Source organism: Chrysemys picta, chromosome 1 (genome assembly GCF_011386835.1).
Source record: "Chrysemys picta bellii isolate R12L10 chromosome 1, ASM1138683v2, whole genome shotgun sequence".
Classification (NCBI taxonomy): Eukaryota; Metazoa; Chordata; order Testudines; family Emydidae; genus Chrysemys; species Chrysemys picta.
Genome location: NC_088791.1, coordinates 235,855,207 through 235,880,951, shown reverse-complemented (window position 1 = coordinate 235,880,951; position 25,745 = coordinate 235,855,207). Strand labels below are relative to the sequence as shown.

The 25,745-nt window shown below is 44.9% G+C and overlaps 1 protein-coding gene across 4 annotated transcripts in view; it reads left to right on the top strand.

The window, feature by feature from the left end:
* Nucleotides 1-25,745, top strand: part of VWA3B (von Willebrand factor A domain containing 3B) — a 127,915-nt gene that overhangs the window by 82,932 nt on the left and 19,238 nt on the right. The window contains exon 24 of one of the 4 annotated variants that reach the window (XM_065580834.1): nucleotides 10,853-12,107. The exons of the other annotated variants lie outside the window; for them this stretch is intronic. Within the exon in view, the coding sequence (XP_065436906.1) occupies nucleotides 10,853-10,927 (75 nt within the window). The 3' untranslated portion in view covers nucleotides 10,928-12,107. Of the gene's footprint in view, nucleotides 1-10,852; nucleotides 12,108-25,745 lie in introns of those variants that run through there. 4 annotated transcript variants of the gene reach the window in all.

The window sequence follows — 25,745 nt, the reverse complement described above, 5'->3', positions numbered from 1 at the left end:
GCTAGGCAGTTATTAGCCAATGAGACTAATTCAGTTTCCATAGCATACCCAGGTTTAAAATCAGACTGAAGGGGATAAAGGAAATCTGAAGACTTTAGGTGAAGCCAGAATAGACTCTCACTACAACCTTCCCAGTAACCTTGACAATTGATGAAACTCTTGCTGTCAAGAGATAGACCCATAATCAAGAAACTAACGGTCTCTCTCATTTAAAGGATGCAAGAACTATATACTTTGAGAGATTGTGATGCAGGGATGGAACCAAATGAACATTGAAGTGTAAGATATTAAAACCTTTTTAAGCAGTAAGGCATCTACAAGTTTCAGAATTGCATAAGCTTTAGTTGAGTCTTGTTTAGTTCTTCTTTTCTTGTATTTACTTTGATTTCCCCCCTCTATTTTCTGTATTTAATAAGCCTTCTTTTGTTTATGCAAATTGGAATTGTGGACTACTAGTGGGTGACAGATGCTGCTGCGTGTTCTCAGAGGAAGGAAATCCATTTCTGCCTTCAGAGGAGGCAGATGGGAGTCTGAGGTACCAGACTGAGTGTTCTAGCAAAGGCATTGGCACTAATCGGCAGTGGTGGAAGAGGGGCATGCCAGAAAGATGTGGAGAAGCCACTAGATATGAGTATAGAAAGAGCCTAAAGACCAGGGGTAGTGTTGCGTGCCAGGGATGTTTACACAATTATAGACAATATAATCCACTTTAAATGTTTGTAGGCTGGAATGAATCCAAAGCTGTTGTGTATTCTATTTTTTTTTTATGTTCAGCAGTACATTCAATTAGCAGTATCTTTGCATACACCCATGAAAACAGGGTCTGGTTTGTTGACAGTGGAGAGTAAGGATAAAATTTGAAATTAAAAATGCTCTAGTGCAGTGCTGCACAAACTTTTCCAGTCATGCCCCCCTTTATCATTCACGGAATTTGTCCCCCCCTTACTTTTTTGCTGCTTCAGATGGTGGCGCTGCTATCAGACCTGGGCAGCTGGAGCGTGGTAGCTGCTGGCTGGGGTGTTCATGTTGTTTGCGGGGCGGGAGGACTATTTTTTTTAATCCTGCTCCCGTCCCGCCCTGCAATACCCATTCTATTTTTATCCTGCCTCTGCTATTATGGCAGCGGGTCCTGTGGGACCCAGTTCTTTTGCGCCCCTCCCGAGTACCACTTGTGCGTCCCCCAGTTTGTGCACCACTGCTCTAGTGCATAGTCTTGAGAAGCATCATGCTACGTTGTCACAATTTTTTTTGTTTATATCTCAAGTCCCTCAAAGCTTTATTTATACTAATAAACTTGCAGATTTTTGCTAAGACAACTTGCAACATTTGAGCCAGATTCTCCACTCATGTAAAATTACAATTTTATTGACCTCAGTGGAGCTATGCTGATTTACACCATCTTAAAATCTGGCCCTATGATTTTAACCTTAATACTAAGCTGTCAGTAAGACAAAGAAATATCTCATGAGAATATACAAAGTTACAGCTTTCTGAAATGTTATTAAACATACAAATACAGTGTATACTAGCTTGAGAGTCACTGCAGTGTAACAGACATCTTCAGTGAATCATAACATACATCCTGTATGTAGAACTCTCGAGATACAGGAGCTCTGTGAATGGCCATAGGATGATTGCCACTGGGGAGCAGAAACTGAATGCTTGTGCAGCTGTAAGAAAAATTCTCTCTGGGAGTCTGCTGAGAATCACTTCACTGGTCTCTATGACCTTATGAAATAAGCAGCACATATATGCTTTTAGTATCTTGATCAATCATAATCAGCATATGCTGGCATGTTTTTTGGAAGATTTGAATTGACAGCCAGTATAAATACTATTTGCCAAGCCACACAGGGTACTTCTACACAGAGGTAAAAGACCTGCGGCTGGCCCAGGTCAGCTGACTTGGGCTTGCAGGGCTCGGGCTCCAGGGCAAAAAATTGCTGTGTAGATGCCCAAGCCTGAGCAGGGTGGCGTGTCCCAGAGCTCAGGCTACAGCCTGAGCCCGAACATCTACACAGCTATTTTTTTTCAGCCCCAGACTCCGAGCCTCACCAGCCTGAGTAATCTGAGCCAAGCCAGTTGCAGACTTTTTATCCCTGTGAAGATGAACCCATTATGACATCGTTCTTTTATAATGTGAGAAATTTGTAATGGCTGTATTGTGCATGTTCTTAAATTTGCATGGATTAGTTAAGCATTCTCTTAGAGTAAGCAAAGAGCTTTCGACTCTGACTACCCACACAAACCCCTCTTCCTAGTGCGTACCTCCTAGGAAGGACAGGGTTGGGTCTTTGCCTTCCTCCTCCCACAGGTCCTCTGTGGTGACAGCTCCCTTTTTCTGCCTTCTTTCCTTCTTTACTCCATGCCTGACTCTCTTGATCCATACTCCCTCCCAATGCCCAGCTCACTGGATCCCTGATTTCCCCATCTCCCCAGCTCGCCCAGCCTTCTACCTGCCCCCATCTCTTCCTTGCCGCCAATACCCTTTGCTGTCTCTCTCTCTCTCACTTATTGTTGGGATCTGCTGCTGGGCTCAGCACTTCACTGGCAGAGGCCAGGCTCCGATGCCCCAATCTGGAGAAACCCCTTCATTCCCAGAGGGAAGTGAGAGGAGCTGCCCAGTGCACTGGCCAGCTGCTTGGTGGAAATCAGCTCAAGCCTGTCACATCCAATTCCAACCAACCCTCCTCCAGCAATGGGCTGGGGAGAGAGATGGGAAAGGGGGTTGCGGATCTGGGGAGCTGGCAGTAAAAGAGGGGTCAGGGATTGAGGGAGCCAGGGAGAGGGGGGTCGGGTATCTAGTGAGCTGGGGGTTGAGAGGGATGGGTACGTATGTTGAGGACTGGGGGACCTATAACACAGAAAAAAGGTAGAGAACAAGAGCCGTCACCCCTGGGGACTTGGGGCATGAGGGTTGCAAAGACCCAGACCTGCCCCTTTTAGGATCTCTGCACTGGGGGCAGAGGTCTGTGGGGTGGGGGTCAGAGTGGAAGTGGGGAAAAATGGGGGCAAGGGCAGGCTCCCACAAGCCCCCCGGCACAGATTAATAGTGAATTGGCTTTGTTCTAATCCCAATGCGAAGAGGACTACATCAAAGTGAACTAACGAATGAATATTGCATGGCAGGAGGGACCACAAGGTTGCTGTGACCATAGCATGAAATTACCAATCTTCTACCATGACTGTGCCGTGAATTATACATAAACTTATTGTGACAAAATCATGTTCCTTGCTGACAGCTTAGTCTATGAGAATGGTGCATCTGAAACAGGCAAAGCCCATTAGGTGAAATTCACTCCAGTGCAGGGGGCTCTTATAAGGCTCTGTTGGTATATCTACACAGGGATAAAAGCCCTGCAGCCTGGCCATGTCTGGCCCGGGTCAGCTGAATCAGACTTGCAGAGCTCAGGCTGCAGGACTAAAAATTGCTGTGTAGACATTTGAGATCAGGCTGGAGCCTGAGCTCTGGGACCCTCCACCCTCGCAGGATTTCAGATCTTGGGCTCCAGCTCAAGCTTGAATGTCTGCACCATGATTTTTCAGCCCTGGAGCCCAAGTCCTGCAATCCTGAGTCAGCTGACCTGGGTGAGCCACAGGTTTTTTATCCCTGTGTAGACATACCCTATGACCAGGGCCGGCTTTAGGACCTGCGGGGCCCGATTCCGCAGTCCGGGTCTTCGGTGGCACTTTGGCGGCGGGGGGTCCGCTCCGTGTCTTCCGCAGCACTGAAGGACCCCCCGCCGCCGAAATGCCGCCAAAGACCTCGGAGTGGACACCCCCCCCCGCCGCTGAAATGCTTCCGGAGTGGGCCGCCGCCGGGTGAGCCTAAGGCACGGGGCCCTCTTAGGTGCGGGCGCGGGGCCCTCTTACCTGCGGGGCCCGATTCCAGGGAATCGGGGGAATCGGCCTAAAGCCGGCCCTGCTATGAACCATTTAGGTTCTTTGAGATAGGGTTCAGTAGCGCATAGGACATTATGCAGGCCTCACAGTAGAGTATTAAAAGACAGGGAACAAAGGGTAGGAATAAATGGTAAATTCTCAGAATGGAGAGGGGTAACTAGTGGTGTTCCCCAAAGGTCAGTCCTCGGACCGATCCTATTCAACTTATTCATAAATGATCTGGAGAAAGGGGTAAACAGGTGGCAAAGTTTGCAGATGATACTAAACTGCTAAAGATAGTTAAGTCCAAAGCAGACTGTGAAGAACTTCAAAAAGATCTCACAAAACTAAGTGATTGGGCAACAAAATGGCAAATGAAATGTAATGTGGATAAATGTAAAGTAATGCACATTGGAAAAAATAACCCCAACTATACATACAATATGATGGGGGCTAATTTAGCTACAACAAGTCAGGAAAAAGATCTTGGAGTCATCGTGGATAGTTCTCTGAAAATGTCCACGCAGTGTGCAGAGGCGGTCAAAAAAGCAAACAGGATGTTAGGAATCATTAAAAAGGGGATAGAGAATAAGACTGAGAATATATTATTGCCCTTATATAAATCGATGGTACGCCCTCATCTCGAATACTGTGTACAGATGTGGTCTCCTCATCTCAAAAAAGATATACTGACACTAGAAAAGGTTCAGAAAAGGGCAACTAAAATGATTAAGGGTTTGGAACGGGTCCTATATGAGGAGAGATTAAAGAGGCTAGGACTCTTCAGCTTGGAAAAGAGGAGACTAAGGGGGGATATGATAGAGGTATATAAAATCATGAGTGAGGTGGAGAAAGTGGATAAGGAAAAGTTATTTACTTATTCCCATAATACAAGAATTAGGGGTCATGAAATGAAATTAATAGGCAGCAGGTTTAAAACAAATAAAAGAAGTTCTTCTTCACGCAGCGCACAGTCAACTTGTGGAACTCCTTACTTGAGAAGGTTGTGAAGGCTAGGACTATAACAGCGTTTAAAAGAGAACTGGATAAATTCATGGTGGTTAAGTCCATTAATGGCTATTAGCCAGGACGGGTAAGGAATGGTGTCCCTAGCCTCTGTCTGTCAGAGGATGGAGATGGATGGCAGGAGAGAGATCACTTGATCATTGCCTGTTAGGTTCACTCCCTCTGGGGCACCTGGCATTGGCCACTGCCGGTAGACAGGATACTGGGCTAGATGGACCTTTGGTCTGACCCGGTACGGCCTTTCTTATGTTCTTATGTTCTTATTTGAGAGATTTCCTGGAGATATCAAGAATGTTTTTTAAAAGTGCTTTAATATTTTTCCTATGAAAGATGTTTCCATGCCCATTGGTGAGGTTAGAACCGCTGTTTTAAAATTCAAAATGAGAACTTTTTAAAAGGCAAACAATTTCTCCTAAGTGAGTTACCAACTTTTTCCTGTAAAATCCACCTCTGCTTCAAAAAGTGCTCTACTGTTTGATGGAGCTGCTGACATCGGAAGATCAGCAGCAGACTTCTAAATTTTAGCAGATCCGTAAATTCTTTAAGCTGAGCTGCACTCTTAGTATTAGATTAAATTCAACTGTAAATGAATAGGAAAGTAAGAAAATCCTGATGGCGAGCCTTTAGGCACAACCAGAATATATGCTTTAAAAAAAAGAGGAGAAATCATCTTCAAGTTCATACTTTATTTTTCTGCTCTTTCATTGCTTTATTTTTATGAGTGAGGGAAGTTAAATTTTAAATGAAACATTGACATAATGTGATTGGGCTGGATGCAGGAGTCACTGGATGAGGTTCTGTTGCCTGAGTTATACAGGAGGTCAGGCTAGATGATCATAATGGTCCCTTCTGGTTGTGGTAATCTATAGGATGAAGTGAAGTGGTTCCAACCAATGTGGTTGTTGTGAGGGTACCTGCACAGCTGTGAATTATCGGCATTTTCATAGTTGAAATGTCTTTTCCTTGTAAAGTATTTCAGATAGTGGCACGTTCTTCCTGATGCATAATGATTGTATGAATAATGCCATTTTCTTTGTTAATGCAAACCTGTAGTTTTAACCAACAGCCCTCTGTTTAGAGATATATGGAACATATGCCTCCTCCTCCCATTGAAGTCAGTGGGAGTTTTGCCTTTGACTTCAGTAGGAGCAGCAGCTGGCCTATGATCACTATTCTGTGGAGATTAGAAAATACAGTACAAGGTAATCGCCATATGTTTCATGCTGAGTTGTTGGCTTTTTTCATAGTATAACTTTAAGATACAAAGAGCTCTTTGTATTATGTTTAAATTGAATTGGCTTCATATAATAGCATAGGCCCATAAAATAATGAATTAATGGTGCAGTATGGATCTCAAAGCTATTTCAGAGAGCAGTTTTTCCATAATTCAGAATTAATTTGGTAAAATGTATTGTGTCCTCATTTGTTTCTCACTCTTCATTTTTGCCTTGAATGATAATCCTGGCATAAGAGAGATTTATGATTTGTAAGATAGCTATCAAAATTGTTATAATTTTTTAAAGGACTGTCCAGAAACAGACTAGAGCTTTTTCTTGAAACAAGTTGTTTTGTCCCCACTCATTGGGGGCACTTCAACTCAAGGCATTGAGACTCTATAACGTGATACATTATTATGTCTTATAGAGCATGTCTATGCTGTATGAACTCCCAAAATCCTGTTCCACCATGCATACAGCTTAGCATAAAAACTGAGCTGGAATTGATGGGGGCAGTTTCTTCTTTGGATGTTCCAAAGGCCTGGTCAGGAGTGTGGATGTGATGTCCTCAGGATGTTGCACGAGAACTGTTAATGGCAATAGCTCTGTGAGCATACACAAATGTGTAGCGGCAATAAGCTGCAGTAGTACATGCCTCACTTCATATTTTCACATTTGTGTTAAATGTTTGGGAGGTTAGGACCAAGCAGTTTTTATCTTACCTCTTTTGTGTTAGTGCTCATGATGAAGTGGCACTTGGGTTTGAACAGATATTTGTATCTCAGAACACATAAGACTTTAAGGAATAAGGAATATATATGACTCTAATAGGCGGATCACAATCAGTTTCCTATAAATGTTGGGGAATGTTGTTCTGAGAATGTAACATAGTTATCAGAGTCTTGGATGTTGTTTTAAAAAAACTTTTCAGATCTTCAAAAACAGACTTAGATTTATGTATTTTATTTTTATCTGGAAATATTAAACTGATAAAGTAGCTGTTCAGATTATTATTTCACCTCCTTCCACATGAATGCATACTTGACCAGTAACAGAAACATGTTTCGTTCTGAGTAATTTTTCTGCTGTTTTGAAGTATCAGTCTTCGTTGCTACCCATGATATGATTAACATTGTGCAATCACTTATCCTGAGTCAGCCTGCTTTAGGGGCCTAATGAGAGCACCATCTTCAGTAATTGCTAATCTGCAGCTGAAAAGCTTTACGAGTGAGCGGCAGAAATGCAGATGTAATTAGAATTCCATTTATGCAATACAAAGAAGTTTAAAGCCTCTAGTCTTTAAACTGTTCAAAAGGTTGCTGGTTTTTTCCTAGTTGTGACTTCAATCCACTAAATGGATGTAAATAATTTTAACTGCCAGTTGAAATATATGATGGTAACTATCAACTGTTCTTAAATAGCTTGTGTAGTACAGAATGAAAATTGCCATAGTAGGAAGTACTGTGAATGATGGACAAGCAAAACCTTCTTTAAAGTCTGTTCAGCAAATAGACAAATAGTCTGATGCTTTCCTGCTAAAATTTAAATTTTTAAGCATGGCTAAGTACCTTGACAGCTACTTAATAGTAGTAGTAATCCTTTTTGGATGTCCTTGGTACAGCAGCTTTCTGTGTAAGCCTGCAACTGAATTAATGGTGTGGGTTATTCTCACTCTATGCTTTGACCTTCTGTTGGTTTTCTATTCATGCTGCTACTGTGTTGGTATCTATGAAAGTATGCCTTATTTAAAGGGGACGGATTAGACATCTGCATAGAACTATGGAAATATTGAAAACCTCTAGCTATGTCGGCTGTAGATCATTTGGGGAAATGAGCAGACACATTTTATTACTTCAGTTTACAAGGCAAAAATGAATAAACTGTACGAAAGTAGAAGATTGCAGAGTATGAGCTCTATTGCAAGTTAGGTGAAATGTAGGACTGGTGGCCATTTTTTTGGCCAAATGCATTGAAAAGAAAGTTGATCCATTTCAATTTATCTTGGTTACATGGTAATGATTTTGGGAATCTGTCTAGGTACAATTTATTAAGTCTGTTTGAGATGATGAACCCCCTGTATGTGTCACAGGTGGGACTTGGGCAGTCAGACGTAGTGGTTGGAGCAGGAGTCAGGGTTGGGAGTCGAGTCAGGCTCAGAGCCAAAATCAGGAGTCGAGAGTTGAGCTGGCACTGAGAGCTGAAATCAGGGGTCAGAGCTAAAGTCAGAGTCGAAGGCCATATGCTAGAGCCAAGGGTTGGAGCCAGAGTTGGAGACCAGGGGCAGGGATCATGAACGAGGCAGGAACCAGCAGCAGGTGAGATCAGATAGCGGAGGCAGAGTCTGTAGCAGCAGCAAGCCAGGATCCACTTTGTTGTACAGACAACTTCTTGTGTCTTTCTGGCTTAATTAGTGTACCCAGCCCAATCAGGGACTCCGGAGCTCCACTAGTCAAGTCCCTGTGGGCGGTACCCTTAGTGGAGTGTAAGGCCTTAGGGTTCCCAATTCTCCAGTTACTAATAGAGCTGTCGGATGGTGTTTGTGGATGCTGCAGCGGCCTTTGAGCCCTTGGGCCTGATTCAGGACCCGAAAATCCTTACAGTGTGCTTAAACTATTATGTTTATTTGTACTGTGCTCTTGCCTACCACTATTTGTGCTAAGGAGACAGGGGACCAGGGCCGGCTCCAGGGTTTTGGCCGCCCCAAGCAGCCAAAAAAAAAAAGTTGCGATCGCGATCTGCGGCGGCAATTCGGCGGAAGGTCCTTCGCTCCGAGCGGGAGTGAGGGACCGTCCGCCGAATTGCCGCCGAATAGCGGGACCTGCCGCCCCTCTCCGGAGTGGCCGCACAAAGCACCTACTTGCCAAGCTGGTGCCTGGAGCCGGCCATGCAGGGGACAGCACCTAGACCAGGGTGGGCAAACTATGGCCCGTGGGCCAGATCAAGCTGGTCCACCCAACCGCACCACGCAGCTCGGCCCCACTCTGGTGCTCCGGCCGGGGCACTGGGTCGGAGCCGCACCATGCAGCTCGGTCCCGCTCCAGCACTCCGGCTGGGGCACTCGGTTGGGGGCTACATCACGGGGCTTGGCTCCACTCCGGTGCTCCGGCCAGGGCACTGGGTCAGGGCCCCACCACGCGGCTTGGCCCCGCTCCAACTGGGGCTTTGGGATGGGGGCCGCACCACACGGCTCCCGGAACCCGGCATGGCCCCACTCTGGCTCCTACGCACTCCAATGGGAGCTGCAGGGGTGGTGCCTGCAGATGGGGCAGTGTCGAGAGCTGCCTGGCCGCGCCTCAGCGTAGGAGCTGGAGAAGGGACATGCCACTGCTTCCAGGGGCCGCTTGAGGTAAGCGCCACTCGGAGCCTGCACCTCTGAGCCTCTCCCCACGCCTCAACTCCCTGCCCCAGCCCTGATTCCCCTCTCACTCTCCAAACCCCTTGATCCCAGCCCGGAGCACCCTCCTGCACCCCAAACTTCTCATCCCCAGCCCCACCCCAGAGCCCTCACCCCCAGCCAGAACCTGCACCCCTTCCCACACCCTTGCCCCAGCCCTGATCCCCCTCCCACCCTCAGAACCCCTCGGTCCCAGCCCAGAGCATCCTCCTACACCCCAAACTCCTCATCCCCAGCCCCATCCCAGAGCCCACAACTCCTCCCGCACCCCAACCCCAATTTTGTGAACATTCATGGCCCTCCATACAATCTCTATTCTCCGATGTGGCCCTCGGGCCAAAAAGTTTGCCCACGCCTGACCTAGACGATAATAAGGTGATAAGTAACATGGATTTGTCAAGAATAAATATCAACCAAATATCGCTCTGTGACAGGTAACAATCCTTGTTGATGGGGGGAAGCAGTAGATGTGATATATCTTGCCTTTTGATACTATCTCACATGATTGTCTCATAAACAAACTAGGGAAATATAGCCTAGATGAATTCACTATAAGGTGGGTGCATAACTGGTTGGAAAATCGTACTCAGAGTAATTATCAGTCAAGCTGAAAGGGCATATCGAGTGGGGTCCTGCAGGCAGGGCCGTCCTTAGGCATACGCAGCATAGGTGGGTGCGTAGGGCACCTGAAAATTTGGGGCACCCCTGGGTCTTAGTGTCCACCCTCCTGACTCTTCCTATCCCTGTTCTGACCCTTCCTGCAGGCTCCCACCACAGCTGGTTCCTGCAGCCTGGTGAGTCTTCCTCCAGAGGGGATCTAGTACTTAAAAGTGAAAAAGCCTTCCAGCCTGCCAGACCTATTAGCACAACATTGAAACTGTTATGGTTTTCTGTCCCCTTCTAAAGTCTAGACAGTGCATCAAAGTTTGAGTGTGCTACTGCCTCAAAGCTGATGGATCTGGTTCTTTAGCTTTGGCAATAGAGAGGCTTATGCTGTGATCCCAGGGTCCCCCTGGATGACCTTGCCAAGGGCCAATGTTTAAAACATCTTTTTAATGATTCATAGATTTTAAGGCCAGAAGGGATCGTTAGATCATCTAGTTTGATCTCCTGTATAGGGTTGGCCATAGAATTTCTCTCAGTTACCCTTGCCTTGAGCCCAGTAAACTGTGTTTGAGCTAAAGCATATCTTCCAGAAAGGCATACAGTCTTGATATGAAGACATCGAGAGATGGAGAATCCATCACTTGTCAGTGGTTAATTACCTTCGCTGTAAAAAATTTGTGCATTATTTCTGGTTTAAATTTGTCTGGCTTCAACATCCAACCTTTAGACAGCACATTGCTCCCCTATCCATTCGCCGAGATGCCACAACCCTTTGGGAATTCCAGAGGATCGTGGAAAATGAATGTCTTCCCATCCACCAGGACTTTAACAATGTCCCTCACCACCTCTTGAAGTAGCATAAGCCATTTTGGACCCAGGCATTTAACCTTCAACAATGTGACTTCCACCCTGACGAAGCTTGGAAAGCTGAATGGAGTTGACAAGAAGTCACAAGTTAACACCTGGTGAAAGACCAGACGCAGAAGATCCCTGTCTTCAATCTCCCACGAAGTTCATGGGCAGCCTTAGACCATATCTGCGCAAGCCATGTCAGATGCGGATACTTGCTGCGCAAATGGAAAATTAAAGACTTTCCAGTGTGCGACTGTGGTCACCCAGTACAGACCATGGAATATACAACAACTCAATGCCCAATTGACAAATACGAAGGAGGCATCACAGCAATACACTCTGCTACTCCCGATGCAATTATCTGGCTTAAACATCTAAATGTAAAATAGCTGTTGCTCTACATTTACATCCGCCATCAGAAGAAGAAGAAGAAGAATCCAGCCTTTTGATTCTTGTTATGACTTTCTCTGATAGATTAAAGAGGCCTTTAGTACTGGGTACTTTCTCCATGTGAAGGGACTTATACACTGTAATTAAGACACCTCTCACTAAGGCACATAAGGCCTTATGGATCCCAATAGAGGTGGAACACACCCATCTTTCAATGTCCAACTAGCCTGAAATATTTCACATATGTTATAATGAGAGAGATTTCATAATTTTGTTGACGAAAATTGATGGAAAAGATCATCAGCCTACAAATAGGTGCTTAAATTTGCCAGAGTCGAAGATGAACATACAGTACAAGGCCAATATTAATGGTATTCAGCAGAGACAGGCTTGAACTGAAAATGTGCTTCTGAATCCCCTGAATTCTGCAACGTTCAAAATCCCCATTTGTGCAGTTAGTCCATCTTTAATGTTAAGATTAATGTAGAATGATGAAAGCTGCATAAATTGTTAGTCATGCATCACAAATTACTGTAGTTAAAAATAAATATTCAACAGCAACTGTCCATTTGGCACTGAAGGAAAAATATGCAAAGTGTCTAAATACCTATTTATGTCAGTGGAGTGATAACCCCTCTCCCGTCTTCTAAACTAGCCTTTGTTATCTTACTTTGCAAGCAGACAATTAAGTTCTTTTGTTATAGACTATATCTGAAAAATAAAAATGTTTATAAAGCTAATTTTGTATTGTGTTTTCTGAGTGCTCTCTAGTAAGAGGGTAAAATTAGAAAGCAGGCTTTTAATGAAAAACGTGCCTGTTTGGTTTTTTTTCAGCATTACTTTATGAAAGAATTGAGAGGGGAAGTGTTAATGACAATTACAGGAAAACCCTCAGTGAGCAATTCAACAAAAAATGATGCCTGTCTTCTGCACCACCACTGTTTTCCAGGGCATTGTTGGCATTAATGACAACTGTACTGTTATAAGCAGGGCCGCCCGGGGGGGGGGGAAGTGGGGCAATTTGCCCCAGGCCCCCATGAGAATATAGTATTCTATAGTATTGCAACTTTTTTTTATGGAAGGGGCCGCCGAAATTGCTTTGCCCCAGGCCCCCTGAATCCTCTGGGCAGCCCTGGTTATAAGGGGAGGGGTGGAAACTAATCAGGTCCTGATAGGAAGGAGGAAGCTAATGGTCTCCCTTCTCAGCAGTATTTTGTAGGAATGTGTGGATTATATTTCTGTGCATAAATACAATGTATTAAAACAGTGTAAATCTGTGGGAACCTAAATAGAAGCTTGCTGATTTCAAACAGTATATATTTGTGATGTTGGAAAAGGGACCTTGCATATTGTTATTTGCCAGGTGTGCTGATGAATTAGTGCTTTAAGAATTATTGGGCAGGAGAGATTGTTTCATTTATTTTTTTATAATCTGACACTTCCCCATGATTTGTGTTCAGATGCATTAGCTTTAGAAGTATGGAGAGAAGTATACATTGCAATTCAAGAGAGTTCCGTATTGTACTAAATATAGATGCATTTTTATTGCCAATTATTAAAATTGACCTGTAAAATACTTAATTTGGATTACATGATTTCCAATATCCGAGAGAGCTGTTTTTTTCAGTTGTCTGTAAATATTGTTTTCATAACTTCTTCAGGAGACAAAAAACTGAATGTTTAATTTGAATACTAGCAGATAGGAGAACATTAGTGATCCCTCATGGCAGCAGTGAGGATATGCAGGAGCAAACAGACCGATTGCTGAGCCTGCTGGACAGGGAGAACTACTCCAGGTAGATGGTGAGGTTTTGGGGTGAAGTGGGCTGGATCAAGCATTGACACTCCCAAAGTCCTGAAGAACCAGGACCAGGGATCCCCAGGTTTTTTCATAGATGCAGGGCCGGTGCAAGGAAGTTTCACGCCCTAGGCGAAACTTCCACCTTGCGCCCCCCCCCACAGCCCTGCAGCAGCTTCCCACCGCCACCTCTGCCCTGAGGTTCCCCCCCCTGCCCTGAGGTGCCCCTCCGAGGAGCCATGTGGCAGCTCCCCACCCCAGCTCACCTCTGCTCCGCCTCCTCCCCGAGCACGCCGCCCCCGCTCTAATTCTCCTCCCCTCCCAGGCTTGCGGCACCAAACAGCTGATTGGTGCCGCAAGCCTGGGAGGTGGGAGAAGTGGAGCGGTGACAGCGCGCTCGGGGAGGGGGCTGTAAAAAAATTGGGGGCACTGCTTTTTGGCGCTCCCAAATCTTGGCGCCCTAGGCAACCGCCTAGTTTGCCTAAATGGTAGCACCGGCCCTGCATAGATGCCACCCATCTCAGCATCTTTCCCCAAAATCTCTCTGTCTTGAGGGAGAGAGACCTTGGTGGGATGAAACTGAGAAACTAATTCCCCATCTTCCCTTTTTTCCCCTCCAGGATACAGCTACCTTAAAGGGGGTGACTCCTAAACCTCACAAAATTATCTATAATTGCATAAAAAACCCTAACCTCAAAAGAATGTTAATATTGCAAAATTGAGAACTCAGAATTCAGGAAATGCCATCTTAGCGGGAGTTTGATCAGTAATTCTTTTTATCCTCATCATTCAGTGTAGGGCCCTAGACCTTATTTACAGTACACCATTCAAACCCTGCAATGCATCCAGAATAATTCAATTGCCTGTGCTGCTCATCATAGCCTATTAGTGCGTCACAAGCATATTCACAGTCCCTGTGACATCAGATGGTGGTAATTAGCCTCATTTTACAAATAGGGAATTGGGGCACAAATTGATTGAGAACAAAATTGTTAAGTGTCCACTAATTTTGGGAGCCAAATTTGAGAAGCCAGAGGTCTAATTTTTCAGAGTACTTTGCATTTTATAGATGTTTATATATTCATAGCACAGCTCCCATTGAATTCAATTGCAGCTGTGTGTGCTCATCACTTCTCAGACTCCAGGTGTCCCAAGATGGTTCCCAGAAAATGAGGAGCACACGGGGCCAGCTGTGAAAATAATGATTAATGTGACTTGCCCAGAATGACAAAGGAGCTGTTTGGCAGAGGCAGTAATATAATCAAATTCTCAAGGGTGGCATTCAACTTCCTTTACCATCAGATCCTCCTTTCATTTCCTCCAGTCCCCTTCTTCATTCACTACAAACCTTCCAACTTCTGCAGCACCCTTCTGAGGCAAGGGTCCTACAGACAACAGCATACTTCACAACCCTGATTCATCCCCAGAACAGATCCAGTCTGTGCACTGAATAAGGCAGGAGTTCTGTGGAAAAAATGGAATGTGATCATGTAATTAAAGAGTGTATTATAATGCATATACACAAGGGGACCAAATTAATGTGGCACTGGCAACCTTAGTTGTGGCAATTCCTAACTTTTGAGTGCTTGACTATGCAAACTTAACAGATTTTAACGTACGTTTTTAATGTAATTTCCTAGTTTTTTTAAGAAAGTGAACTAAAAAAAAAAATTCCATTCTATAGAACCATATTGACTTCACATAGAACCATATTGATAGGTCATCAGCAGGATTGGAGCCCTTAGATTTACAAAACAGACCTCTACCACTTGAGCTAATGGATTAAGTGGTAGCAGTAGAGGCTGTTATCCTCTTTGTGGACCAGACACAAGAGGGGTATGAGAGACTTTGCCAATGGGCTTCAGAAATATTTGTTGACATGATCAGGGGAATGTTGAAACCTGGGAATCCTTGGTTCAATTCCAGAGTATGGAGGCGAGTATACTATCATGGTTAAAGACCCTTCTCTTCCTGCCCCCATCATCTGTCTATTCCTGTCCTGTTTCCTCCCTCAATTCCTGTCCCCCTATAGCTTGCACTTGATGCCCATTCAACTCCTCACCATGCTACATTCTAGATAAGCAGCTTTTTCCTCCTACTCCACTCTGCATGGGAGGAACCGTCTACCTGCTCTCACTTCTGTTCCCCAATAGCTGTGAGGAGCAAATTCAGGAAAAGTAGTGCTTGACCTATGCTGAACCATACTCAGTGACAGGGCCGGCTCCAGGCACCAGCCCACCAAGCTTGTGCTTGGGGCGGCACCTGGAGGGGGGCGGCGCGGTGCTCCGGCCGCCGGGGAGAGCGGGGCCACGGCCAGGGCTCGCTGCCCTCCCCCCGGCGCTCTGGCCGCCGGGGAGAGCGGAGCCTCGGCCGGGCCTCGCCGCCCTCCCCCCGGTGCTCTGGCCGCCGGGGAGAGCGCCCGGGGCTCCGGCCGCCCTCCCCTGCCGCGCTGGGGGGGGAGGGGGGCGGGCCAGCGGGAGGCTTTTTTGCCTGGGGCGGCAAAAAAGCCAGAGCCGGCCCTGCTCAGTGAGCTCTGTGTGGGTGGAGCATGCTCAGTACATATTTAGACACTTTTACTACCAACCTATAACAAACTTCTATCGAGCATGTGTAAACAGCAGTTTTCCAAGGCTTATAATTTGGCAAGTTTTGATTGGATTTTCACAGGGCCAGCAAAAGATATCTTCTGATCTCAGAACAACTTTTCCTGTGAAATATCAAGTCCCTGTGCCTAAGCATTGAGGTGCTACATTTTCTCAACTAAACAGCTGTAAGAATTTTTTAACATTGGAAAAATTGCTAGAGCTGGTTGGATTTTTTTATTTCCCTCACAGATAATTTTAACTTTTCTTCAAAAACCTGAACACTAAAAACTTGTGGTCAAAAACTGAAAGTTTCTATCTCAAAATTTGAAATAAAATATTTTGCTTTGGGTCAGGTCATCCTAAATTAAAATATTTCAGTTTGTTGAGCCAGTATTTAATTTTGGGTCAGTTCACCATTAAAATTGGTCCACTTGCCCTGCTGCAGTACCTCATGGGAGTAACACATCTATAGTCCATCATGGGAGATGTAGTCCAACCAGGGAGTCCAGTCAATAGAGAAGAATGAAGGCATATAAGGTAGCAGAACTACAACTCCCATGATACATGTTCAGGAAAAAGAGGTTTAATGTTGAACTGAGTTGAAATGATTCAAGAACATTGAAACATTTTGTTTTGATGTAATTGTTTTGATGGTATTTAAATTTAGACACTTCTGAATTGATATTTTGGTTTGATTAAAATTGTAAGTCAAAATTTTCAAGGTTTTTGTGTTAATTTTTGATGAAAAGTCAAAACTTTATATGGAAAGCAGATTTTTTTCATGAAAATTGTTGTAATGAAATTTTTACCAGCCCTAAAAACAACATATTCTTCTTCAAGTGTCCTCTTCATATTCCCACTCATGGGATGCCTCCGGACTGGTGCATCCGAATGGTAGAGATTTAACTAGCAGTAGTTAACTAGCGCGGCAGGGGAGGGCGGCCGGAGCCCCGGGCGCTCTCCCCGGCGGCCAGAGCACCGGGGGGAGGGCGGCGAGGCCCGGCCGAGGCTCCGCTCTCCCCGGCGGCCAGAGCGCCGGGGGGAGGGCAGCGAGCCCTGGCCGTGGCCCCGCTCTCCCCGGCGGCCGGAGCACCGCGCCGCCCCCCTCCAGGTGCCGCCCCAAGCACAAGCTTGGTGGGCTGGTGCCTGGAGCCGGCCCTGTCACTGAGTATGGTTCAGCATAGGTCAAGCACTACTTTTCCTGAATTTGCTCCTCACAGCTATTGGGGAATTAAAAGCAATAGTAAGAGGTTTTACAGCCACATAAACAGGAAGAAAGCAAAGAAAGAAGAAGTGGGACCGCTGAAGACTATTGCCGGAGAGGAGATTAAAGACAATCTAGGCATGGCGCAATATCTCAATGAATATTTTGCGTCGGTGTTTAATGAGGCCAATGAAGGGATTAGGGATACTAGCACCATTACAGAGGGGCGTTCGGGATGGGGGATTACCGTATCCGAGGTAGAAACAAAACTTGAACGCCTTAATGGGGCTAAGTCGGGAGGACCGGACGATCTTCATCCGAGAATATTGAAGGAATTGGCGCGGGAAATAGCGGGCCCGTTAGCGATAATATTTAATGAATCTGTAAACTCGGGGGTGGTCCCGTTAGACTGGAGAATAGCTAATGTGGTTCCTATTTTCAAGAAAGGGAAAAAAAGTGATCCGGGTAACTACAGGCCTGTTAGTTTAACATCTGTAGTGTGCAAGGTGTTAGAGAAAATTTTGAAGGAGAAATTAGTTGAGGACCTGGAGGGTAGTGGCAATTGCGATAATTTACAACATGGTTTTACGAAGGGCAGATCGTGCCAAACGAATCTGATCTCCTTCTTTGAGAAGGTAACGGATTTATTAGATAAGGGAAATGCGGTGGACCTAATATACCTGGATTTCAGTAAAGCGTTTGATACTGTACCCCATGAGGAATTATTGGTTAAACTAAAAAACATGGGGATCGATTTGAAAATCCAGAGATGGATAAGGAATTGGTTAATAGGGAGAATGCAGCGGGTCGTATTGAAGGGTGAACTGTCGGGTTGGAGGGAGGTTACCAGTGGAGTTCCCCAAGGTTCGGTTTTGGGACCCATTTTATTTAATCTATTTATAACTGACCTCGGAACCGATTGCAGGAGTAGGCTGGTAAAGTTTGCGGATGATACGAAGGTGGGAGGCGTTGTAAATTCGGAAGAGGATAGGGATATCCTGCAGGGAGACTTGAATGAGCTTGTGAATTGGAGTGTCAGAAATAGGATGAAATTTAATAGTGAAAAGTGTAAGGTGATGCATTTGGGGATGACCAATAACAATTTTAGTTACAAGATGGGGACGCATTGGTTAGAAGTAACGGAAGAGGAGAAGGACCTAGGGGTCCTTGTAGACCGCAGGATGACTATGAGTCGACAGTGTGACGTGGCGGTGAAAAAAGCCAATGCTGTCTTGGGATGCATTAGGCGAGGTATATCTAGTAGGGATAAGGAGGTCCTGCTTCCGTTGTACAAGGCGCTGGTGAGACCTCATTTGGAGTACTGTGTGCAGTTCTGGTCTCCCATGTTTAAAAAAGATGAACTCAAACTGGAACGGGTGCAGAGAAGGGCCACTAGGATGATCAGAGGAATGGAAAACCTGTCGTATGAAAGGAGACTAGAGGAGCTTGGGTTGTTTAGTTTGACCAAGCGAAGGCTGAGGGGTGATATGATTGCTATCTTTAAATATATTAGAGGGATTAATACAAGGGAGGGAGATGAATTATTCCAGCTTAGTACTAACGTGGATACGAGAACGAATGGATATAAACTGGCCGTGGGGAAGTTCAGGCTTGAAATTAGACGAAGGTTTCTGACCGTTAGAGGGGTGAAATATTGGAACGGCCTTCCGAGGGAAACGGTGGGGGCGAGGGACTTGTCTGGCTTTAAGATTAAGTTAGATAAGTTTATGGAGGGAATGGTTTAATGGTAAAACATAGTTGTCAAGGAAAACCAAGCAATGGTAGGTAAATAGCATAATGGCTAAAAGGGGTCAGGATGGAGACTCTTGCCTATATGCTCGGGGTCTTACTGATCGCCATATTTGGGGTCGGGAAGGAATTTTCCTCCAGGGCAGATTGGCTGAGCCTCTGGAGGTTTTTCGCCTTCCTCCGCAGCATGGGGCAGGGATCTCTAGCAGGAGGGTCTCTGCCGATTGAGGTCACTAATAACAGGATTGGGGACTTCAGCAGCGGAGTCCAGGGAAGGGGCGGGGATGGTTTTATGGCCTGCAGCGTGCAGGGGGTCAGACCAGATGATCATAATGGTCCCTTCTGACCTTAAAGTCTATGAGTCTATGAGTAGTCATTAGAGCGCTCCCATTCCTTCCTTACTCTTCCCCTCAGAAAACACTGAACATCCAAAGCGAGGGTATAAAAGAGGTGTGGTACTCCAGCTGCCTTCTAATTCCTTCTAATTGCGATCACCTGAACATTTTGTGTGGAGGTCAGGAATCCTCTCAGAGCTGTCATTAGTTAGATAGTTTAAAATCTTAATTCTAAGTATCTGTAGTTATAAATAGTTTAGTAATATAGGTAGTAATAGTATTGTTCAGTTCTGATGGAACCAAAAAAGAAACCTGGTTTCGAAAGATATCTTGTCCAGCGATGTTCCTGGCATCTGACACAAATGCTTGGTGCCTGTCATGCTTAGGGGGACACTCACCCTCCAAGTGCTAAATTTGTTCTACGTTCATCTTGAGAGCAAAGAAAAAAGAAAGAATAGATTACAATCTATCCTGTTGAAAGAAGTGTTGGTGGCAAAGCATCTGCAACTGGCAAGGAACAGGCTCCTAAGATGATCCATAGACCATCGTTGGCCCTGGATGGTTCTATGGGTCAAAAAGATAAGTAATCTTCATTGGCCTCTTAGTGGCCTGGTAACAAGACCCAGAAAAACAGGGAAACCTCTGCAGTATTAGCCTCTATATCAAGAGCCAGTGTTCTTCATAATGATTTATCGGCCCAGATAGACCTCAGTAGTAAGCCCTCGAGTATGTCTTTCTTAAGAGAGACAAGCTATGAGTGAAGGAATCTGTTATACAAACCTAATTTAAGGAACTAGGTACTGAAAAGCAGCTGCATGGAAAGGTGAGGAATCCTCCTTCTTCGGGTCTTTTGCCCTCGGATCCGGACGAGCCAGTTGCAAAAAAGAGACTTAAGGAGCTGGTGAAACAAGGGCATACTGCAACACTGGTGACTGATAGTACAGTATTGCAGTGAATAATTGTTCAGGCACAGGTTCGTAGATTGGATCAGACCTCAGCTCCACTGGGAATGGGGTCAGTTTTGTTATTGGAGCAAGGAGACACCATACTACAACAGTCTTAAATATGTTTGTCTCCAGAAGGGAAAGGACATATAGAGGAATTTGGGGATTCTCCTCTTCCTTTACCTCCAAAGATACCTTCTAGATCCCCAGAAAAGAACTACTTCTTCGAGTAGTACCTCTGTGGGTGCTCCACTGTAAATGTATCCATGTCCCTGCACCTCAGATTGGAGATTTTAGGTAGCAGTGTCTGTTCAGCCTGCACTTGTGTTTTCCCTGTCTTGTGCTCTTCCTCTAGGCTATCTAGTACTGCGCGGGCAAACTGCCCTCAGTTCCTTCTTAACCACCGTTAGCCTGAGATGGAACCTTAGCAGAGTCCAAGTGACAATTTTATTTCTGAACTTTATTTCCAGTTAATAGTGTAGCTCATTGAGTTTTCATTAGGTTAATACTCTCCTTTTTTTTTCTTAAACCCTTCCTTTTTTTTATTTGGTTTTGAAGACAGTTATCTCCCTTGTGACACTGCACCCCATATTCTTCATAGTGATTTTATTATGATATGATTATGGCATAATTATGGGGCCTTTTATGCACAACAGGTCATGTAAGATGTCATTGGACAAGTTATGATTTGCTGAATACGATTATCCTATTTGTATGCATGTACCATTTTTGTATCTGAAGTAATTAATATTGACTATGTATCTGCATTTCAAATGTAGTTACACCTGGGTGATGCCCACTCGGCAAGATGCTTTCAGTCCAGATAGCTGGTGGGGAAGGGCCTATTCAGGCTAATGAGCCATTAGGGAAAACAATAGGTCTTAGGAGAAGCTTATCCATCACCTGGTGAACCTTCCTGAGAATGCTCCAGATAGCCTGTAAGTAATGGCTGCTATGACTCCACAAGGTCATGTGACCAGGCCACATGACTCTGGACTCTATCTTGGAATGTCAGTGATTTTCCACAAACTGAGTTTGGGAGAAAGGGTTCCCACCATATGCTAAAGCTATATAAGGCAGGGAGTGACATAATCTGTTCTTCATTCCCCACACAAGGGGATTCCTGGAAACACCTAAGGAACAAAAGACTGAACTGGGGGAAGTGCTGGACCCAGGCTAAAGGGATTTCTAGCCTATATATGAAAAACCTGGAGATTCCAAGCTGTAAAGCAAGTGCAGCTTGTACCTTAAGAATCTGCAAGCCTGCTTGTACCATCTCTCAGGGTGAGAAACAGATTGGATATGAATTAGCAATCTAGTATGTTAAGCTTAGTTTGCATTTTTGTTTATTTGCTAGGTTAGCTGCTTTGATTTGTTTGCTATCACTTATCACTTAAAATCTATCTTTTGTAGTTAATAAACTTATTTTATGTTTTAATCTAAACCAGTAAGTTTGGAGTGAAGTTCTTGGGAATCTTAGCTCAGTGGGCTGTTGCATTTCCTCTTCACATTGAGGGAGGGGCAAACTCTCTGAGTTTACGCTGTACAGTTCCCTGTGCAGCGAAAGACTGTAAAATTTTGGGTTTATATTCCAGTGGGGGGGGGGGTCCTAGGCTGAGAAGCTGGTGGTTATTTTGGCTGTAACCTCTCTATTGTTGGTTTATGCAGTGGATGGTCAGAGAGCCTGCATGTGACTGCAGCTGGGTGTGTCCATACCTGTGTGAATGCTGGAGGAAGTGTAGGACTGGGAGCCTGCCTGCAGCTTGTCATAGTAGCAGAGTATGACAGGGAGCCCAGGAAGTAAAACCCGAAAAGGGTATGACCAGCTCCCAGGGTTTAAATAATGTCTCTCCTGTAGAGACACTATTCCAGTCATGATGGCCATTCATGCTGCATTCACGGCCTCGGAGAGTCCCACATACCACAAAAGTGCACTTTCTGCCTGAAATTAAAATCAAGGGCAAGAAAAAAAAAAAACATGAACTGAAGCTCAGACTCTTCATGATGGAAAGTTCACTTAGGCCAGCCTCTGTCCCGTGACCCCCCTGGTGCAACAGTCCCTGATGAGACCAATCGCATCAGTGTCCTCGGTGCAGCACTCTCCAGTGGCTTTAAAGAGGAAATCTGGTGATTTCTCTCAGAAAAGTTCAAAAAGGTGGGCTACAAGTCCCCAGATTAAAGATTGCCCAGGAAAAAAAGATCCCCAACAAGGTCGACCACATCGGTACTAACTGACCTGCGGCTGGGTATCCATGTGGGTATAGGCTCCTCAGTTGCAAAAGGTATTGGTACCACTAGTAAGCGTAAAGACCTGAGAGGTACAGGCTCATGGACATCGGTACTGTCAGGAGAAAGGAGCGGTAGGGAGCATTCTAGTTCCATTAAAACAGCACCACTGGAGACGGTGAGGGCCTCAGTACCAAGCTTTTCAACCTCACAAAAGTCCAGGACATTAGCTTCTGGCCACTCATTGGACCGCAGAAGACTGCAGGTTCCGTTGACTCCCTCTACATCAATGGCCCCCAATCAGCTGACCTTAAAGATACGAATTGCTACCACAGTACCACAATAATTCTGTTTCTCCAAAGACCTATTGGTCTCAGAGATACCAGAATCCCCATTACTCGTTATCAACACAACTGTGGTAGTGACTACATCTCGGTCCCTTGAATTCCCTCCAGTACTGAAACAGTCACTATCAGCATCCTTGACTGCTCCACCTTTATTGAGCGACAAGGAAAAGGACAACAAGAATGACATATACTCACTGTAAATGAAAGGTTTCCCGGTACAATATCAAGGAACCACTCACCTGGAAACAGTCTCAGAGCCACATTACTGCCATGAGAGACAAGGCTCACCCAGTTTGGTATGCACATCCTTGGGTGCCTCCACCCATACTCTTTGTGTCACCTCAATGGCTGTATGGGATCCATGGGCAGCTTACGGACATCAGTTATCCAGGATCTTAAGCGTTACACATAGGGTTAGAGGAAAACCATCTCCCTCAGCTTTCCTCTTTAGACCTCCTGATCCTCAAGAGGAGACTTTTGAGAACAGGAAGCAAGGCTGGACAGGGAGATTACTCCAACATGAAACATCTCCTCATCCTCTCCTGAAGAAGTCTTTATGCCTCCACCATCAATCATAGCAGACGACTTCAAACAATTCCAGGGCCTTACTATGACAGTAGCGGACTCGTTACAGATTCCTCTCGAAGAAGTGAAGGAGTTGCAACACAAACTGCTTGACATCTTGCATACTTTGTCATCAGCTCCCTATCAAAAAGGCCCAGCTAGACCCAGCAAATGAAGTCTAAGGACATGGACTTTTTATTTTCTCACCCATCCCCAAATTCGCTTGTTATAGATCCTGTAAATGAATGTGGCAGACAGCTCTATACTTAATCAACACCCTACTACAAGGACCAGAAATTACTGGACTTACTTGGCAGGAAATCATACTTGTCAGCAATCCTACAATTTAGGATTGCTAATTATCAGGTCCTTTTGGCGAAATACAATCACATCAATTACTCTAATCTCAGTGCCTTTATTGAACATCTCCCAAATGGTCAGAGAGAGCAGTACCAGGCTATCATCACTGAAGGTCAGTTTCTTGCAAGGACATCATTGCAAACCATGTTAGATGCTGCTGACACAGCTGTCTGCTCCTTTGTAGTAATGTGGAGAGCTTTGTGGCTTCACCTTTCTGGCCTCCATAGAGAAGTTCAAGCTACTGTGGAGGACCTTCCATTCGCAGTATCTAAATTGTTTTTGGAAAAAACAGACTAATCCCTCCACACACTAGAAGACTTGGGACCCATGTTGCATTCTCTGGGGATTTATACACCTACATAGAAAAGAAAATACAATAAATCTCAGATATCACAAAGATCCCAGCCTGCTCAGTTCCCTCCACCCCAGAGACACTACAGATTGCAATGGAAAAGACAACGAATACAAAAATGAAGACCAACAGCCTCTCAAATCTCAACTTCAGAACCATTCACATCAAGGCACCAGTTTTGATGCTTTGGTCGAGGCCCTGAGCTACCACTGCCGCCATCACTTGCTGCAAAAATTTGACCATTTACATCCTTTCAGCAACTGCCTTATTCTTTTTCGGAAAAATTGGAAATGTATAACAACAGACAAGTGGGTACTGGAGATCATCTCCAAAGGATATTCAATCCACTTTGTCTCCCTCCCTTCTATCCACCCTCCGTCCCCGTCCCTCTTTAGGGACCCTTCTCGCAAGTACCTGTTACATCAGGAAACAAACTGTCTCCTAAACCTGGGTATTATAGAACGAGTTCCCACTCAATGCAGAGAGAAGGGTTTCTATTCCAAATACTTCCTGATACTGAAAAAGAATGATGGCTGGAGACCCATTCTGGATCTGAGATCACTCAAAGACACAGTGATTCAAAATGGTTACTTTGGCAGCAATAATCCCATCTCTGGACCAGGGACACTGGTTCTTGGCACTCCAACCTAGAAGATGCTTATTTTCATATCACAATCCACCCATCCCACAGGAGGTCTGTAAGATTCACCCTGACTCAAGACTGTTTTCAATATAAGGTGCTTCCATTTGGCCTATCATCTGTACCCAGAGTGTTCTTGAAGGTCCTTTCTGTGGTAGCAGCACATCTTCGCAAACTAGGAATTATGATATTGCTGTATCTAGCTGACGATCTGCTCAAGGCACAATCCTTTGATGACACCTTGACAGCCACGCAAAAACTATCGATCTATTCATGCAGCTGGGATTACAACTAAACGTTCAAAAGTCAACCCTGACTCCCGTACAACTTCTAGAATTCATAGGAGTGTAATGAGATGCAGTAAAGGCCAAAGCTTTCCTCCCATTACACAGATTCAGCACCTTAACCAACTTAATATCCACCTTCCAGGAGAGCCCCCAGACGTTGGCCAGAAATTGTCTTCAGCTACTGGGGTACATGGTGGTAAGCTCGTGTCAAAGTTAGACTCAGGACTCATAGTTTGTCAGACCACTCTGTTTTATTAGCACAGCGCTCTGCTAATACATTCAGCTAATGTGAGCCCCCATGCAAGATTCAAACAGTCTTATTTATACAGATAAAAGGGTGCGAACTAAACAAAGGGACAGAGAGAGCAAAATTGTAAAATTTGCATAGGGCACAATATGCATATCCTGCTTTCTTATTAACTCTTATCGATCTAAGGCTAATGCTTCACCAATTGCCCTTAAGTGGGGCAATTCATTAAGCAGTTAATGTCTGCTTTCCTGCTCCCTGGCTTGCAGCATTTCTCATTTCTACTTAAAGGTACATACAGCATTCTTTAATTCATTCTATTTCTTTAATATAATTCATTTCACTTTCACACTCGTTTGTAACAAGTGATGCAAGATTCCACATGCATTGCCTTCAAGCATGGCTCAAAACAGTATATTCACCAAACACTGACTGAGCAAACTGCTTTTGATGCTCTTGACTGTCAAAAACTCTTTTGAATGGTGGAACGATCCACAGAATGTTTGCTCAGGGGTTCCCTTCACTCAACCAACTCCGAAGTTGATATGGACAACAGACTCATCTCTATTGGGCTGTGGAGCTCATCTAGACAAGCATATGGCTGAAGGCAAATGGTCCCCCTTTGAATCTACACTGCATATGAAGCTGCTAGAGCTCAGAATGGCCAGGAACACCTGCTTGCATTTCCTATCACTGATCAAAGGTGAACAGATAACAGACTATAACAGATAACTTAGCCT